The sequence below is a fragment of the Dipodomys merriami genome, unplaced genomic scaffold (genome assembly GCF_024711535.1).
Source record: "Dipodomys merriami isolate MVZ:Mamm:240054 unplaced genomic scaffold, mDipMer1.0.p SCAF_8, whole genome shotgun sequence".
Taxonomy (NCBI): Eukaryota; Metazoa; Chordata; class Mammalia; order Rodentia; family Heteromyidae; genus Dipodomys; species Dipodomys merriami.
The window spans coordinates 26,723,391-26,740,306 of NW_027206401.1; the positions used below are offsets into that span (position 1 = coordinate 26,723,391).

Here is a 16,916-nt window from a genome sequence, read left to right on the forward strand (position 1 = left end):
TTGAACCCTGTCAAAAGGCACGTGAATGTCATTGCTATGTCCTACTTTAGAAATATGTAGGTGGTTTAAGTACAGTTCCAACCTGAAAATAGCTAGTTTTAGCAAATTAAATGCCCTTTATTATGGAGGAAATGTATAGGTGGTAGATTTTGAAATAAACTGGGTTAAAATATTTATTACACAAAAGAGATGGTAACTGGATGTATCTTGATCTCCCAATAATGTCTTGCTGGTGTAAATAGCATCTCCACAGGCTTGTCCAAATTCCTAATGCAGGCATGTAGAATGGACAGCTGAGTCACAGCTGCTAAAGGAGTCCATGCCTCTCCCACCCCCTTCCAAGAGAAGAAACAGGGAGAAACAGCGAATTAGAACTAGTGTCAACAAAATCCTCAAAATCCACTGACTTCAGAAGTCTATGAGGTTCTTAGGCTGAGAAGAATGGTTGTTGCTGTTGCTGCTTTCATATCTTATTTTATTTTTTTATTTATTGTCAATATGAAGTATTGAGGGGTTACGGTTACATATTTAAGGTAGTGAGTACATTTCTTGTCGAGCTTGTTATCCACTACTTCATTTTTCTCCCACTTTCCCTCCCCTTCAATCTCTCTCTAAAGTTGTAAAGTTCATTTCCAACCATTGTCTTGTGAGTATCGCTGTTGCATTAGTTCTCCAATTGTCCTTTGTCTCAACATTTTGTTGTCCCCCTTCCCTTCTCTAATTCAAATAAATGTTTATATAATACCCAGGGTACCAAAATAAAATACAACAGGAAATAAACCAAAGGGGATAAAACCCAGAAAAGACAAAAGAAATCACATAGTACATTAAAAACCACAACAATAAAGAAAAATTTCTTGTTTCCATGTCTTGGAGTTCATTTTGCTTGGCTTCATCTTGTATGGTTATATGTACACAGCTATTGAGCTATTCTGCTCATCTGTTAGGACTATCCTAGACATATATTAATATTTGATAAGGAAGCCAAAAAAAATAAGATAGAAGAAAGACAGGCTCTTCAACAAATGGTGCTGCCAAAATTGATAACACACTTGTAGAAAACTAGAGTTAGATCCTTATATATCATCAGAATCAATTCCAAATGGATCAAAGACCTTAAGGTAAAGGCAAATACTCTGAAAACATTACAGGAAGGACTAGGAGAAACAATAGGGCTCCTTTGCACAGGTCAAGAATTTCTTAATAATGACCCAGAAACAGAACATATCAAAGAAAGGTTGGACAAATGGGATTTCATTAAACTGCAGAGCTATGCATGTCAAAGGATTTAGCTAGTAAGATAATAAGAAAGCCTACAAATTGGGAGATTTTTCACTAGCCATACAACAAACGAAGGCCTCATAGCTAAAATATACTTAGAACTTAAAATATAGTTAGAACTCAAAAAATTAAATCCCCCAAAAGCAAACCCTTAAAGAAACAACTGCCCCATTAATAAGTGGGCAAAGACTTAAAGAGAGAGTTCTCTGAAGAGGAAATAAGAATTGTCAATAGACACAGGAAGAAATGTTCAATATCTCTGATCATAAAAGTAATGCTGATGCTGATTGTTTTATGCCAATTCTGAGGCTTGAAGTCAGAAACTAGACACTGTCTCTGAGGGCTCACCCCTGCCCCCCCCAAAAAAAAACCCAAAACAAAACCTAGCACTTTACTACTGGAGCTACAGCTCCACTCTGGTTAATTGGAGATTAAGATTAGGAGTCTTACTGACTTTTCTGCTTTGGCTGGTTTCGAATAGTTATCCTTACAGCTCAGCCTCCTGAGTAGCTAGGATAACAAGAACCAGTGCTCAGCTATAGTTTCTTCTTTCTTTAGAGATCTTCCCTACATATCTAGGAGGGACAAAGTTGTCTGGCCTTTGAGAGACTGCTTATTTAGTTTGCACTTTTGAACTGGTCATACCTGACGTGTTGTCTGGGTTACTCCTCTACTCTTCCTTTTGAAGTGCTCATTTCCTTCTGTTTGAAGAAAGTTGAGAAATACTGTCTTTGCTTAGATTTGGAGGCTGGCTTGGAGCCTTAATATCAATATGACTCAAACAATTTAGTTCCCTTTACTGTATTTTCTTCATTAAGAAAATAGAAAAAATGATAACACTCATCTTTTAAGGCTGGGGGATTAAATTTATTCATGTTCAGTGCTTAGAGTGGTGTTCCATCTACAGTTTCTACTCTGCCATCTTTGGCTGGGGTTAATTTTTTTGCTGCTGCTTTTCCTGGCATGTTGCATCCTCCCCCCCCCCCTCCTCCCCCCCCCCCCCCCCGCTTGAGAACCACCTCTATGGGAAGGAAATTAGAAGATGCATGTAGGTGGACAGTAATATTTTTAGTCAGTGAGTGCCACAGCTAATAGAAAGCGCACTAGTGCTTTTCTGTTCAGTTTTAGCAATTGTTAATTTTTTGAACTTCTGACAGGTTTAATAACTACATACACACAGAGAAAGAATAGCATTATTTTGACATGAATTTTTACTGAGACAACCCAGTGGCATCAACTGCAACATGATTGGGAACTCATGATTTTTAGAGAAGTGGAAACTTTCCAAAATATCATCAATAACTGAGTAAATATAATATGTAAAAAGTCAGAATGAAACTCAAGCCCATATATTAACCTCAGGACTTTGGGTTAGTAGGAAGATATGATAACTTTTTTTTGTTTATTTTTTGTCAGTTGTGGGACCTGAACTCTGGGCCTGGGCACTCCCTCCCTCAGCTTTTCAGCTCAAGGCTAGTGCTCTACCACTTGAGCCACAGCGCCACTTCTGTCTTTTTCTGCTTTTTCTGCTTTTTCTGCTGAGGAATCGAATCCAGAGCCTCAGGCATGCAAGGCAAGCACTCTTCCACCGAGCCACCTTCCCAACCCCAGAAGATATGAGGTCTTTTAAATGAAATAAACCCTATTGTTTATTTAATACATTTTATATTGTGAACTGTGTTTAATATTTTGGGTATTTAAAAAATAACTATGGAAAATTGCCCTTAGTTTTGGAGTAAAAACAAAAAATTTCGCCTCCTTTCTGTATGTGAAAATATGGTTGTATTTTCTGTGTATTCTTCATGTGTAGTAGAAGAATTTTATTTTCAATAAATTGAGGTGAACACCATTTATATTTAAGATAATAATAATAACACAACTTTCTGTAAGTATGAAAATTAAGTCATTGTGTTTTCTCCATAGACAGGAAGTGTTAAGATTTGCATATTTAGGAGATACAGTCTGAATTTTTTTTCCCTTATAGACAATGGATAATAATCTATCAAGGCAATTAACATTATTCTCTTTTAAAATCTTATTATTTCTTAATGTAATGAACCTTCAAATTCCTTCTCAATGCTTAAAATAAAAATGCATAATAAATTGCTTTATGACAGTCATTATACTGTGTTTTAGGACACTAATACGATTCCTATCTAACTGTATTTTCCTCTCTCTTATTTCCCTCTCTTCCGTTCCTACCCTTTGCTGACTGTATTCTATTTCCTATTTCTATGAAATCAATATTACCTTCTACAGTCGAGAGAACAATCAGTGTTGGTTTTCCTGTTCCAGGTTTAGAGTTGTTTTTCTTATTCCTGATTTATTTTTACTTAAGTTACTGTCCGGCAGTTCTATTCATGTTACCCCTAAAATGACAGGATTTGATTCTCTTTTAAAAGTTGAATCATATAATGTTGTCTCATCTTGAACTTTTTTCCTAGATACTTATGAAATTTGGAAATTTAGAAAACACAATATGCCTAATATTTAGCGTTGTTAGAGAATATTACTTTGCATCTGTTTATTTGCCTTTCTTTGGAGACTATGGTTGTGATTGTAGTCATAAATTTAAGACTGTCAAGGAGGATGTTTTACCACTGTAGCTCAACTTTGGTCAAGTTGGTGATTGATCAGGAAGTCGGTTTTCCTGCCTCAATTACTCAGCCTTGAGTGCCCTTCTCTTGAGACTTCCAGACCAGTATTTTATAGTACTATAAAGTTTTACTCTTGAGCTCACATAATTCTCACCTCATTCTTGGAGGTGTAATTAATGCAGCTGAGTCAGATTCAATGGTTATTTATTTAGTACGATCTTAGGGTCTTTCAGTATTTCACACGATTTCAGTTTAGGAATAGATTTCTCTTGTGACCCTCACCAGGCTGTGCCAAGTCTCTAACTCTTAGTGACTTTTGGTGTATCCTTTTGGAATACTTAAGAAGGAGTGAGAGCAGATTTCAGGGTTCTCTCAATGGGCAATGCTCTTCTGGGAATATTTCCTTGTGGATCTGATCACAGTTTGGAGTGGGTTACTGTCATATACATTTCTTCAAGATTTAGCAGTCCTTCCCTGATTGGAGGTTAAACCTTGTTCAGCAAGAACCTGGATGCATCAAAATCATCTATCTATTATGAATTTGTAGGCATCTCTTCAACTACTACTACTTTATAGGATTCATGGTTATCTTGAGTGCCTTGCAAATAATTTCTGAATTGAGGCTTTCTCACCTAGACTAAGTGGCTCAACAATTCTATTACAATCTGTCTAGACCTCCATCTCAGGGGGTATGGATGTTCATCCTCCACCTTCATGGATCCTCCAAAATTCTTTAGCCCCATTCTTTCTCCTCTCTAACCCTTTTCTGGGGTTTAAAGAAAATTGTTGAAAGGTGTATTTTAATTTTGCTGATGTGGTTAACGTGATTTCACTAGTTCAGAGCATTGAGTAAATGATTATTCAGTGCTTTGAGTAACAAATTCTATTTCACTAATATGAGATGACTAGTGAAATGTTAGTTTAAACAATGTTATAAGTAAGAGTATCTAGATAAACACAATCATGGTTCAAACATTTTATGTAGAAATATGCATATGTTTACATTTTCTGGCTAAATTTTGAACCCATCCTTTGCAGCAAAGAACATCACAAATGCTTTTGGTATGTTATCTTATATCTTTTAAAAAGTTTATTTATGATATTTAAGTAATTATATAAAGGGATTACCCTTTAACAAAGCTTCATCACTGTCAACCCTTTCAACATTTCATCCTTCCCTCCCAATTCACCCTTTCCCTTTCTTTGCTTAATTTTGTAATTATATATATATATATATATATATATATATATATATATAATATTGCATTCTTAACTACTTGCATTATTGACTTGTTAGAAGATGGAGGTAGGAAAGGGAGCTAAATTGTTTCTTTGGTGGTATAGAAATGAAAAATTCAGCAGCACCCCAAAAGACCTGAGTCTTAATGAAGTCCAAGCTATAATCTCATTCAGCCTTCTTTCACTTGAACTGTCTTCGTTAGATTATAATGACCACTGACTTAATAATGCCATTTAAAGATCTGTGTATAGTGTCTTTTTTGCTTGAAAAATGTGTCACATTTTGGCTACATGGTAACTAGATCTACTTTACTGAGAGAAGACTTTAAGGAGAAAACTAATGTGTTTTGACTGCAGCTACTTTTGAGTGTCTTATTTAATGTGGTATTGGTAGAAGCCCAAAACATTTTTACTGATAACAGAGGAACTGATTAACCCATTTAATAGCAGTAGTTATTATTGTGGCTGAAATGATGATGATAGGCAATTTTCTTACTGTAACTAAAGAAAAAAATATGCCAGAACTATAATTTGTTTATTCTTAAGAAAATTTTAAGAACTCTTGAAAAGCCAAACATGGGCCTGTCTTTCTATATGTCAACTCTAGATAACATTTTGATAAAAAAGTTTTATTTTAATGCAAAATATGGAGGGATATTATCTCCAACTGTTTTATCTGTCCGTGGAATGGTATTGAACTCAGAGCCTTTTACTTTCTAGTAGATGCTTTAAAATTTGAGCCACAACTCCTTTTGTGTTGGTTATTTTTGAGGTAAGGTCTGTCTTCATGACCTGCAGGCCTGGGTATTATCCTCCGACCTGTGCTTCTCCATGTTGCTGGAGATGAGAGGCACCAGATACTGGGCCCAACCTTTGTGATTCCTTAGCTGACACAGTATGGGTACATACCACCATGCACTAAGCCATTGGTTGAGGTGGAATTTCACAAACTTCCTTTTTGCTTGGTCTTGTTTTGAATCTGGGTCTCTGCCTTCCAAGTAGCGAGGATTAACTCCAAGTTTGATCTACTGGCTAGGCTATTTTTTCCTTCTTTTGGGATGCATTTAATCATTTACCACTACTTGGATGTTTGTTTCCTCCGAGTGTGTTCCAAAGTCATCTCTGAGTTGTTGATCTTGAAATGTAGTTGAACTGATTTAAGGTGCTTTTTGCCAATACGATATTAGACTTTAAATTTAACGCTGGTCTTTGCCCCTCCTCTAGAAGGTTGAGTCATGGAAGTCTGTTTTTCATAGCTTTCACTCTTTCTCAGAACTCTCTTAATCAATGAAAATGATCTCCCATCTATCATGCTAGAGCCAAGTCAGGAGCAACTGCCGAAATAAGCCAGAAAATGTCTGATGTGGGTGAAGTGAGCTCACCAGTAATCCCTCCATGGGAATCAAAACAATGAAAGGCTTAAAGGTGAGCTTGGATGATTTCCAATTTTACCAAAATGTAAATATGGCTTCACTTGAGAATTTTATTTTTCACTACATTTATTCTCAATTACTTTGTTCAGTGGGCTTCTCTAGATTGTGTATCTAATGCTAAGCAAAAAAGATGAGATTTTATTGGAATCGTTAAAAGGATAAAAAGTAGTAAAAGAAAAATTTTTACTCAGCAGTGATCTTGGAGAAAACACCTGGTTTCTTACGGTTAATGTGAGAACAGGCACTGAAGTGATCAGAACAAAATTGGTTTGAATTTTGTGAAATGTTTTCATTAAGGCAAAGATAGTTAAGTGATTTGTATGTATGCATTTGGGGAAAGGTAAGTGAAAAGTGAAACTTGTCAAGCTAGAGTCATGGAAGTGTAATTATATAGAATCTTAATCCATTCCAGGAAATAATTTCTGTGCCCATTAGAGGACACTCTCCTTTATGAATCCAATCTCCCTGCCCCAAGCCCCAGTCCTGGAATTTCTGTCAGTCTTGTGGCTTGAAATCAGGGCCTGTGCACTATCCTTGAAATCTTTTGCTCAAGGCTATTGCCCTACCACTTTAATCCACAGCTCCACTTTTGGTTTTTCTGGTAGTTAATTGGAGATAAGTATTTTATAGATTTTTCTGCTTGGGCTGGCTTTAAACCATGATACTCAGATCTCAGCCTCCTGAGCAGCTAGGATTATAGGCATGGGCCACTGGTACTTGGCTACCTCCCTTATTTTTACCACCATTTCATGTATTGATACAGAATAGTCATAGTGCTTAGGTTTTGGTTTTGCTTTTGATATTTTCTTACCTTGGGACCATGAACAATTTTATTTTCTTTTACAATGAGATAATTTTCATTAATATGTTGCTCTTACATGTTAATAAACTCGTTCTATCTGTGAAATCATTTCTAAAGTTACTTGGCATGAAATCACCCATTAACTCTATAATAAGGTTGGATGAACTTAAGTATGTATTCCATTTGTTCCTGAACCAGAGAATGAAGTAAAGAAATTTGGATGGTTCATACCATCCTTCTAGATCCTTTTCTACAATGGCCATGTGGTTATATTCATTTGAAGAACAGGATAGCTTATGTTTCTCCTATTATCTGTTTCCCTAATTCATGTTATTACTCTTCACTTTATTTCACTAAGGGAAATAATACTGTCCTGGAGACTAGTAGGACCAGTAGGCATGCTTGTGTATGGATAGGGTCACAGGATAAAATGCATTTACTTTTGTACTCTTACAGGTTTGAGGCCTTTGGACTGGTGAACCTTGAAAGTATCTCTAGCTCTCTCATAATCTCATAGATTCTAACTTAATACTCCTGTCCAGGCAGACAGCTGAATTAATTTCAACCGTAGAACTATCATTTCAGACTCCATTTCGGATTCAGTTTCCTGGCTGCTGCCTGCTGCCACTCAAGTTGATTGATACATGAGGAAAAAAATTGAGTTATATGGCTGTAATACAGAACCAAAGTCTCTTTTGTAACCTTTTAAACAGATTCTAGCAATAGTTTTAAAGAATATCCAACTCACAGGTTGGTAATCTCTTGACTGGGCCATATCTAGCCTGAGACCTGTTTTAGTCAACATTGTTTTGGAATGCAGATGTGCTCATTAATTAGCTATTTCCTGCAGTTGCTGTCTTGCTACAATTAGAAAGAGCTATTGTAGTTGCAATAGAAATGTTAAGACTGACAAAGCCTAAAACTGTTTACTTTGTGCAGACATTCTGGATCTGAAGGAATGTATTTCCTGTTTGAAAATTGACATGATGACTGCTCAGGGAAAATTGGTGTCTGTATTGTAGTAACTGTCTTCAAACAATCTGTAGTATTTCTGGACAAATTAGGTAGAAACCATGCTTCATAGAAATGTAGCTGTAGGTACATTGGGGGCAGAACCATATATATAGCACATGGAATAAACTGAAAATATTAAGAAGGCATTTTTAAAAATCTTGTTGAGTATGATGAACTTTGCATCATGTTTTGCGACTAGTCCTCACATCATTGTACTGCACCTAGCACTATATTGATTTGACTGGGGAGGAAATTGAAGCACAAATAAGTAAAATATCAGAAACCAGTATGCAGTTAGTCATGAATCCATATGGCATCTGTGTACATACCTCCATTGTGCCAACTGAATAAACAGTATATGAATATTTTCTTTTTCTTGTTTCTTTGGGGCTAATACCAGGGCTTCAACTTAGGAACCTGCACTCTAGCTTGGTTATTATTTTTGCTTATGCCTGGTGCTCTACTATTTGAGCAGTACTTCTTACTTCCATCTTTTCACTGGTTAAATATTATTGGGAGTCTCTCAGATTTGTTTGCCTGGGCTGGCTTCAAACCTCATCCTCAGATCTCAGCTTTTTGAGTAGGTAGTATTGTATGCATGGGCCACTGGAGCCTAGTGACAGTTTTCTTAAGTCTTAAATAATTGAAGTAGAGGAAATGTTAGTATCATTTCTATGCAAAGATGAAGGTATGAAATTGAATGTTTTATTCCATTCTGGTTAATTCAGTCTTATTAAAGGATGATTATACAGTTAAAGTATAGCATTTACTTTGAGTCATGGGCAATTTCAATAGAAATCTTATCAGCCAAATAGTATTAGATTATATATATTAAACACATATTCTTGGTTGGTGTTAGAAGTCCAGGGGTGAACAATTAGATAATGAATGGGTGTGTTTGAAATGCGTTCTTTCGTCATCATTAAGAATTAAAGAGTTACTTCTACCTCTCAATAAATGATAGGTCTGGATTTCCAAAAATGCATCTCAAGTTTCTTTTTCTTTGTGAAGGAGCTAGGCCTAAGTAATATTCTCATTTAGTAATTAATGATAAGCATTGCAAAGAAGATTCTCTGGGATCTGAATTACCTTTCTTTTTTTTCTATTCTTTTTTGTGCCAATCTTGGGGCTTGAATTTAGGATTGTTCTGAGCTTTTTCTTTTATTCAAATTTAATGCTCTACTCTTTCATTTCCTTGTTTTTTTTGTTTTTTGTTTTGTTGGTCTTTTTGTTGTTGTTGTTGTTTAATTGGAGGTAAGAGTCTGAAGGACTTTCCTGCCCAGGCTGGCTTTGAACTGTGATCTTCAGATCTCAGCCTCTTAAGTAACTAGGAATATAAACTTGAGTTTACTGCATCTGCTTGCATGGATTATCTTTCAAAGAGCTCTTTATTTATAAATATTCTTAGGTTTCTTCTTACTTGATATTGAATTGCAGCAGTATATCATGACGAGTGACTTATCAATATGCTCTTGAAGACATTAATTTTTGGTCTGTAGTTTGATTTTTTTGGTATATTTTAATTTCAGCATATAAGTTGAGAAAATGTACTTTTCCCTATAATGGATACCTAATTCCTAAATAGTAATCATGTCTATGTTCTTATTCTATAAAATTCCCAGAGGCATAGAGTTAACAGAGGGGAATATATATTAAGACATGCAGAATATTTTCAAAAAATGGAAAGACTTGGAAAAAATTATATTAAGTGAAGTAAGCCAGGCCCAAAGAAACATAGGTCCCATGGTTTCCCTTATTTGCAATAACTAGTACATGTCTGAGTCAAGCAGAAAAGGTCAGATAAGTTGATGTTAGGAAAATGAACCCCAAGATAAGTATTCGAATGATTTTTTCTTTCATGCGATTGTTTCTAACATATTTATAAGATGATTTCTTTGTTGCTTTGTATGTCCCTCCCCCACAGTATAACCCCTGCTTTCACTGTATTTGAGGTTGGTATGATTTGTGGAGGGGAAGGGGAAAAACAAATCGTTTAACTAGGGATACAGGTGGACCCATTGCAACAATGAGATGTACAAGTCATTATGTCGAAAACGAACTTTACAACTTTGGCGGGGTGGGGGGGTAAGGAGGGAATATGGGTGGGGGGTCAGGATAATGGAAGGGATAGGAAGGGGAAACAAAGGAGGGAGCAACAATTCTTGATAAGAAATGTACTCATTATCTTGCCCATGTAATTGTAACCCCTCTGTACAGTATTTTCACAATAAAATAAATAAATAAACAAGGTGAGGAAAATCACACAAAAAAGAAATGTACTCACTATCTTGCCCATATAACTGTAACCTCTCTGTATAGTATTTTCACACACAAAAAAAGAAATACATATTTTATTTAAACGCATCATTTTCTACATTTTTTCCAATATGGTGTATTTCTGGGAGTATACTACATTTGATCAGATTATAGAACCACATTTAATATATTTAGCAACTAGTTCCCTTTTTGTCTTTCAATTTTTTTGAAGTAAATTGGCTTCTTTAACTCATGTTGGATATTATACAAGTAAATTTAATTTATGATTTCTCATTAGCTTAATTAATGATGACCTATTCAAAGGTTAGTTTAGCTCATTGTTGTATATGTCCTAAGGCAGTGTGTTTTAATCTTTTTCTATGACCCAGATGGAATAAAGATCATTCTAAAGTCTATTACTTCTTATATTGACAAATTTGTGTATTGCAGTGTGATTCACAATTTGAAAAAGTTAATTTGTCCCCTTTTGAAGATCATCAAATAACTAAGCTAAACAAGGACACTTTTCTTTTTAAGGCCAGTATATTCCACATGATTTAATAAAATAAAGTGTGGTATATTGTAAGCTAAATAATACTTGTACGTTACACGCAGTAGGAACTATGAGGAATGATTCTTTGGTTTTTGCTATTATTATACTCAATCAGAAAGTAAAAAATATGTAAGTGTCTTGAATGGGAAAACATGAAAGATTCTACTGCACTATCTTTTAATTAAAAGATGGTCATAAAAAAAGATTGTCAGCCACAAAATGTAGAGAATCAGGGCTTTAATGACTCTATTTTTCTCCAGTTCAACCTTGTTTAAATTAACCCAGTCCTGGAGTTTATTGAAAACTTTGATATCAGAAAGAATTTGAGTTGTGGTACATTCATTTTTTATGAATTTTATAGAAAATGTCTGTGTTCATATTCTTCTATAGATTTATTGCCTTTTTGAATGAGTTCTTAAGAAATGCTAGATATTTAAGAAATAGTTTTGTGGCTGGAATATTCCTTTTTAGGTGCCAAGTGTTACTTACTCTTTCCATTGAGCTGTGTAGGAAGGAAAAGAAATTCTGACAAGTCCAACTCAGCCTGGTTTTATTTTCAGGTGAACAGGCTGCAAAGGTCATGAAAGTGGCTTGTCATAGTAGGATCAGACTCTCGCAGGTAAAGAACTGTCTGTTAGCTGATTGATTGGTGTAGAGGAATTAGCAATCTGTGAAATGCTCTCTAGAAGTAATTCTCTTCTAAGGGTCAAGAACTATGGTCACTCTTTTCTCTGGCATGATTTGAGGCTACTCATTTGTAGTCTTCCAACAACTGAAAATGGAAGATGTTTCCTCATTCATTTTTCTCCCCTGCATAACATCAAATCAGTATTACCACCTTCTGTTCTGCCTTCTACCTTAGTGAGACTTAAAAATTCATTAGCTTCGTCTTTATTTATGAATTTGCTATCACATTTCTCTTTTAAATATTATAACTCAGAACATGTACATGAAGGACAATGTAACACAAAAGATTTGGTGGCTATCTGGTGAGTCTTAAGTAATCTGTGAGGAGAATATATGATGGAATACACACACACACACACACACACACACACACACACACACACACACACACACACACACACACACACACACACACACGTAATCACGTAATGTGTTTCCTGTTGTAAGGCTGACGAAAATTTACTATGTCCTTTTAGTCCCTTTCCACTTTCTTCTCTATGTGACTGCTAGAGTTGTTCTCATTAAAAAACAAAAAACTATTGTAAAGATACTGTACAGAGGGGTTACAGTTACATGAGTAAGGTAATGAGTACATTTCCTATCGAGCAATGTGATGCTCTCTTTTGTTTTTTCCACTTCCCTCCCCACCTCCCCATCTCCTCCCTTCTCCTCACCCAAATTGTAAAGTTCGTTTTGAACTGTATCTTGTATATCTCATTGTTACAATGGGTCAACCCATTATTTTTTTATGTGGTTTGAACTGTGTAATACTCCTAGGTACAAATCTTTTAATGGTTTCAGGATAATGGTAGGGCAAAATATGAACTCTTTCATAGCCTGTAAAATGTGTACTATTTACTTGGGTTTCAAGCTTGTTCTTTCCATATTTTTCATGCTTTCTAATAAAAAGTTACTTGACATTCCCCAACACTCCATATATATATATATTATATGTATATATATGACTTTTCTTCTGCTTTATTTGTGATTGCAGCTACATTTCCTTCCTTCCTTCCTCCCTCACTCCCTCCTTCCCTCCCTCCCTCCCTCTCTCTCTCTTCCTCCCTCCCTCTCTCTCTCTTTCTTTCTTTCTCTCCTCTCTTCTTTCTTTCTTTCTTTCTTTCTTTCTTTCTTTCTTTCTTTCTTTCTTTCTTTCTTTCTTTCTTTTTTCTTTCTCTCTTTCTCCCTTCCTTCCTTCCTTCCTTTCTTCCTCTCTTTCTCTTTCTTTCTCTCTTTCTTTCTCTCTTTCTTTCTCTCTTTCTTTCTCTCTTTCTTTCTCTCTTTCTCTTTCTTTCTCTCTTTCTTTCTCTCTTTCTTTCTCTCTTTCTTTCTCTCTTTCTTTCTCTCTTTCTTTCTCTCTTTCTTTCTTTCTTTCCTGGCTGCATCTTTGCATATTTTCATTAGGTGTAACTCAGTAAGATCTTCACTACCCAACCTAGTTTAGGTATTCAAATCTTCTATATTCTTTATATTGTTATCCCTTGTAACATAGTATTTGTTTCATTAATTTGCCTCAGATGATTATTTTATATTTCTAATAATTTTTGCTGCTAGTATTAACCCTTAGCATTAAATTACAAAATTTATTATAAAAATAATTGTAATAAGCTATAAGCTCTATATAGGTGTCTCATACCTGTAATCCTAGCTACTCTGGAGGCTGAAATCTGAGGATCATGGATCAAAGCCAACCAGGACATTATCTACCATAAAAGCCATAAATAGAGCTGTGGCTGAAGTGATAGAGCACCATCCTTGAGCAAAAGAGCTTTGGGACAGCACCCATGCCCTGAGCTGGAGTCCAGTACTGGTGCATGCATGTACACACACACACACACACACACACACACACACACACACTCACACACACAGAGAATTCTAATTAAATATTTTACTAAAGATTTATAAATATGCTTATATTTATAAATATACAAAGGAGGGGGTAACAGTGCTCGATAGGAAATAAACTCATTACCTTACTCATGTAACTGTAATCCCTCTATACAATATCTTTTTTTTGTAGGGGGAGGTCCGGTCATGGGGCCTGAACTCTGGGTCTGGGCACTGTTCCTCAGTTCTTCAGCTCAAGGCTAGCGCTCTACCACTTGAGCCACAGCACCACTTCCTGCTTTTTTCTTTTTGCTTATGTGGTGCTGAGGAATCAAACCCAGGGCCTCATGCATGCAAGGCAAGTGCTCTACCACTGAGCCACCTTCCCAGCCCCTCTGTATAGTATATTTACAATAAAAATAGATAAAAAACAGTGAGAACAACTCTAGCAGTCACAGAGTAAAAAGTGAAAATATATTTATAAATAGAAATATGGTAAATAGATACATGACACCTTTTGGATTAGAATTTAAGTATAAATCATATAAATCAAAATTTCATCTTTTAAAATGTTTGCTCTCGTCCAGTAATAATTTTCAAGACTCTTTCGACAGCATTCCTATATTAGCAGTGATATTCAACAACAACCCACTTACTATGTACTGCTATTCCTTGTTGATATTGTTAATCAGAATCTTGGCATCTAAAATTAACAGTGGCTATCAAGGGCAGCAATTAAGGACATTTGTCTTCCAAATGAGTCAATGTGGACTCCACTGGAAGCTTAAATTTATGTACAGAAGGCACTTGTAGCAGTGTAAAGGGTAATAGGGGCCCTGAAGGCATGTGTTGCAAAGCAGTAAGTCATTTCAGGGTTGTAATAACAAATTATATTTTTGAGGAAAACTATTCTCTTGCAATGGGAAATGCATTTCCTAGCAACCTCACTTTGTTGATTAAATTAAAAACCACATCAGTTTTGATATGAGCATGCATATAAAAGGTATTTGGTCAATACTTAAAAGACAGTATTCGTTTTCAATTTGCTAGACTTTGGACTATTTTAAGGAATTATGTACTCCTAAGATGAATTCGAGGATGCCCACAGTATATTTTTGCTTTTGGAAGAGTTTTTAGGGTTATGATGTCTGATATATGTTTGGCTACTGACATAGCTCTTCTCTATCTCTCTATCATTACTGAGGGATATGACTTTCATGAATATTTATATTGCTAAACTTTTGATGAGGAGAGTGAGATGAATTTTTACCACCTATTATCCTGTTGTTTCTGGTTCTAGAAATCACTCTGTTTCTTCTCATAGATCCCCATGGAAACTAAACAAATAAGCTACTTGAAAGTTGACAGGTTATTGGTTTTTCTCATTAAAGCTGCTGCTGGATTTTCATTAGTTGTAATCCATTTTCTTTCCAGAATAGACATATACACCAGTTCTAACTTTCATGATTTGAATAAACTAAGTATGTGTCTGGTGTGTGCCTGTAGAGATGGGGTAAGAAGAAAAAGTAATCATTCCACTTTAGCAATGCAATTGCAATACAATTACCCCAGAAAATAAGAAATAGGTGATTAGATGAAGTAGAACTTGGGAGAGTGATTGTAGGCTAATCAGATTGATTTTGTGGTTTAGTTATACCTCCAAATCATAGTTGTATATGAAAGTAATCTAAACAAAGTGTGGAAGAGTATATCTCAATCTCCAATGATAAAGTTTTATATGTTGTTTCATTTGCTATTACCAGCAGCTTTCATAGAATTATTTTATTTTTTTTCTTTCTTTTTTTTTTATTTTATTTGTGAACATACTGTACAGAGGGGTTACAATTACATGGGCAGGATAATGCATACATTTCTTACCAAGCATTCAGCCTCCTCCTTTGTTTACCCTTCACCTCCCTTCCCAGCCTCCCTCCTTTCCCCCCACCCAATCCTTCCCCCTCTTCCCCCACCGACATTGTAAAGCTCTTTTTTGACATGACAATTTGTACTTCTCATTGTTGCAACAGGTCCACCTGAATCCTTAAAGGACTTGTTTTTCCCCATCTCCCCGCTTTCACTATATTTGATGTCATAGAATTATTTTAAAGCTAAGGATTTGATAACACTTCAATAGTAGCTTTACTTTTTTTAAACTTGCACTACAAAGAACAACAATTTACACTCTTTACTTCTCTTCACTGAAATGTTAAAATTATTTTTTAATCTTTATTGAAAAGGTGATGAGCAGGGGATTGCAGTTACGAAAATTATCTAAAGGTAATGTGTATCTCAGGAAACTTGACTGTACATGTGTCATAGATATTTTTAAAATAAAAAATCAGTGCCTCAGCTTTCCTTCTGAAGCTTGTTTGTTGCTTATTCAAATAGAAAATGCTAATAGGTATTTCTTTTGATGTGAAAACTTGAAAAGGATAACAGTCACACTATTGTTGAATATGAGTAGCGCATTACATATTTTACTATAAACCTTGGCTTTCCTCAATGTTTCCCTAACTTTACAAGATTTGTTTAGTGTATAACAACAGCCCTCTTTATGTTTCTAGGTGGCTGCACTTTTGATGATGGTCCAGGAGCCTGTGATTACCACCAGGATCTGTATGATGACTTTGAATGGGTACACGTTAGTGCTCAAGAGCCCCTTTACCTGCCACCTGAAATGCCTCAAGGTGAGCTGCATTCAGTTTACTCATCATTGGGAGAATACTTTGGGGTCTATGTAGCATTTTCTCATCATAATTATAAAACAGTAATTTATTTGTTATAAAAATTAGTTGGCCACATCTCAGACTCCTAAGTTGTTTTTTGTCTTTCTTTCCATTTGATCCAATCACACTGAGAGGATGGATTTCTCTTCCATGATCAGAAGGCAGATTGTCTCCTTCTGTAGCTGATCATGAGCATGCCATTGGCTGGGACATAAAATTGTCCAGTGGAGATGGTATTTTCTGAATGAATTATATAAAAATAGGGATAAGACATACTCGTTGTTTATCTAGACCTTGTTATATCCCTTGATTTTTTAAAAATGTTTTGAGATAATACAATTTCTTATTTATTTGTTTATTTATTTGGTTACTTGTGGGGCCTGAACTCTGGGCCTGGGCACTGTCCCTCAGCTCTTCAGCTCAAGGCTAGAGCTCTACCACTTGAGCCACAGCGCCACTTTCGACCTTTTCTGCTTATGTGGTGCTGAGGAATCAAAC

General features: G+C 35.6%; 1 protein-coding gene across 13 annotated transcripts in view; it reads left to right on the forward strand.

The window, feature by feature from the left end:
• The window catches only part of Ptprk (protein tyrosine phosphatase receptor type K), a 502,301-nt gene that overhangs the window by 103,273 nt on the left and 382,112 nt on the right, over positions 1-16,916 (forward strand). For all 13 annotated transcript variants that reach the window (XM_070010263.1, XM_070010273.1, XM_070010272.1 and 10 more), the window contains exon 2: positions 16,257-16,379. In XM_070010263.1, the coding sequence (XP_069866364.1) occupies positions 16,257-16,379 (123 nt within the window). The remainder of the gene's footprint in view (positions 1-16,256; positions 16,380-16,916) is intronic.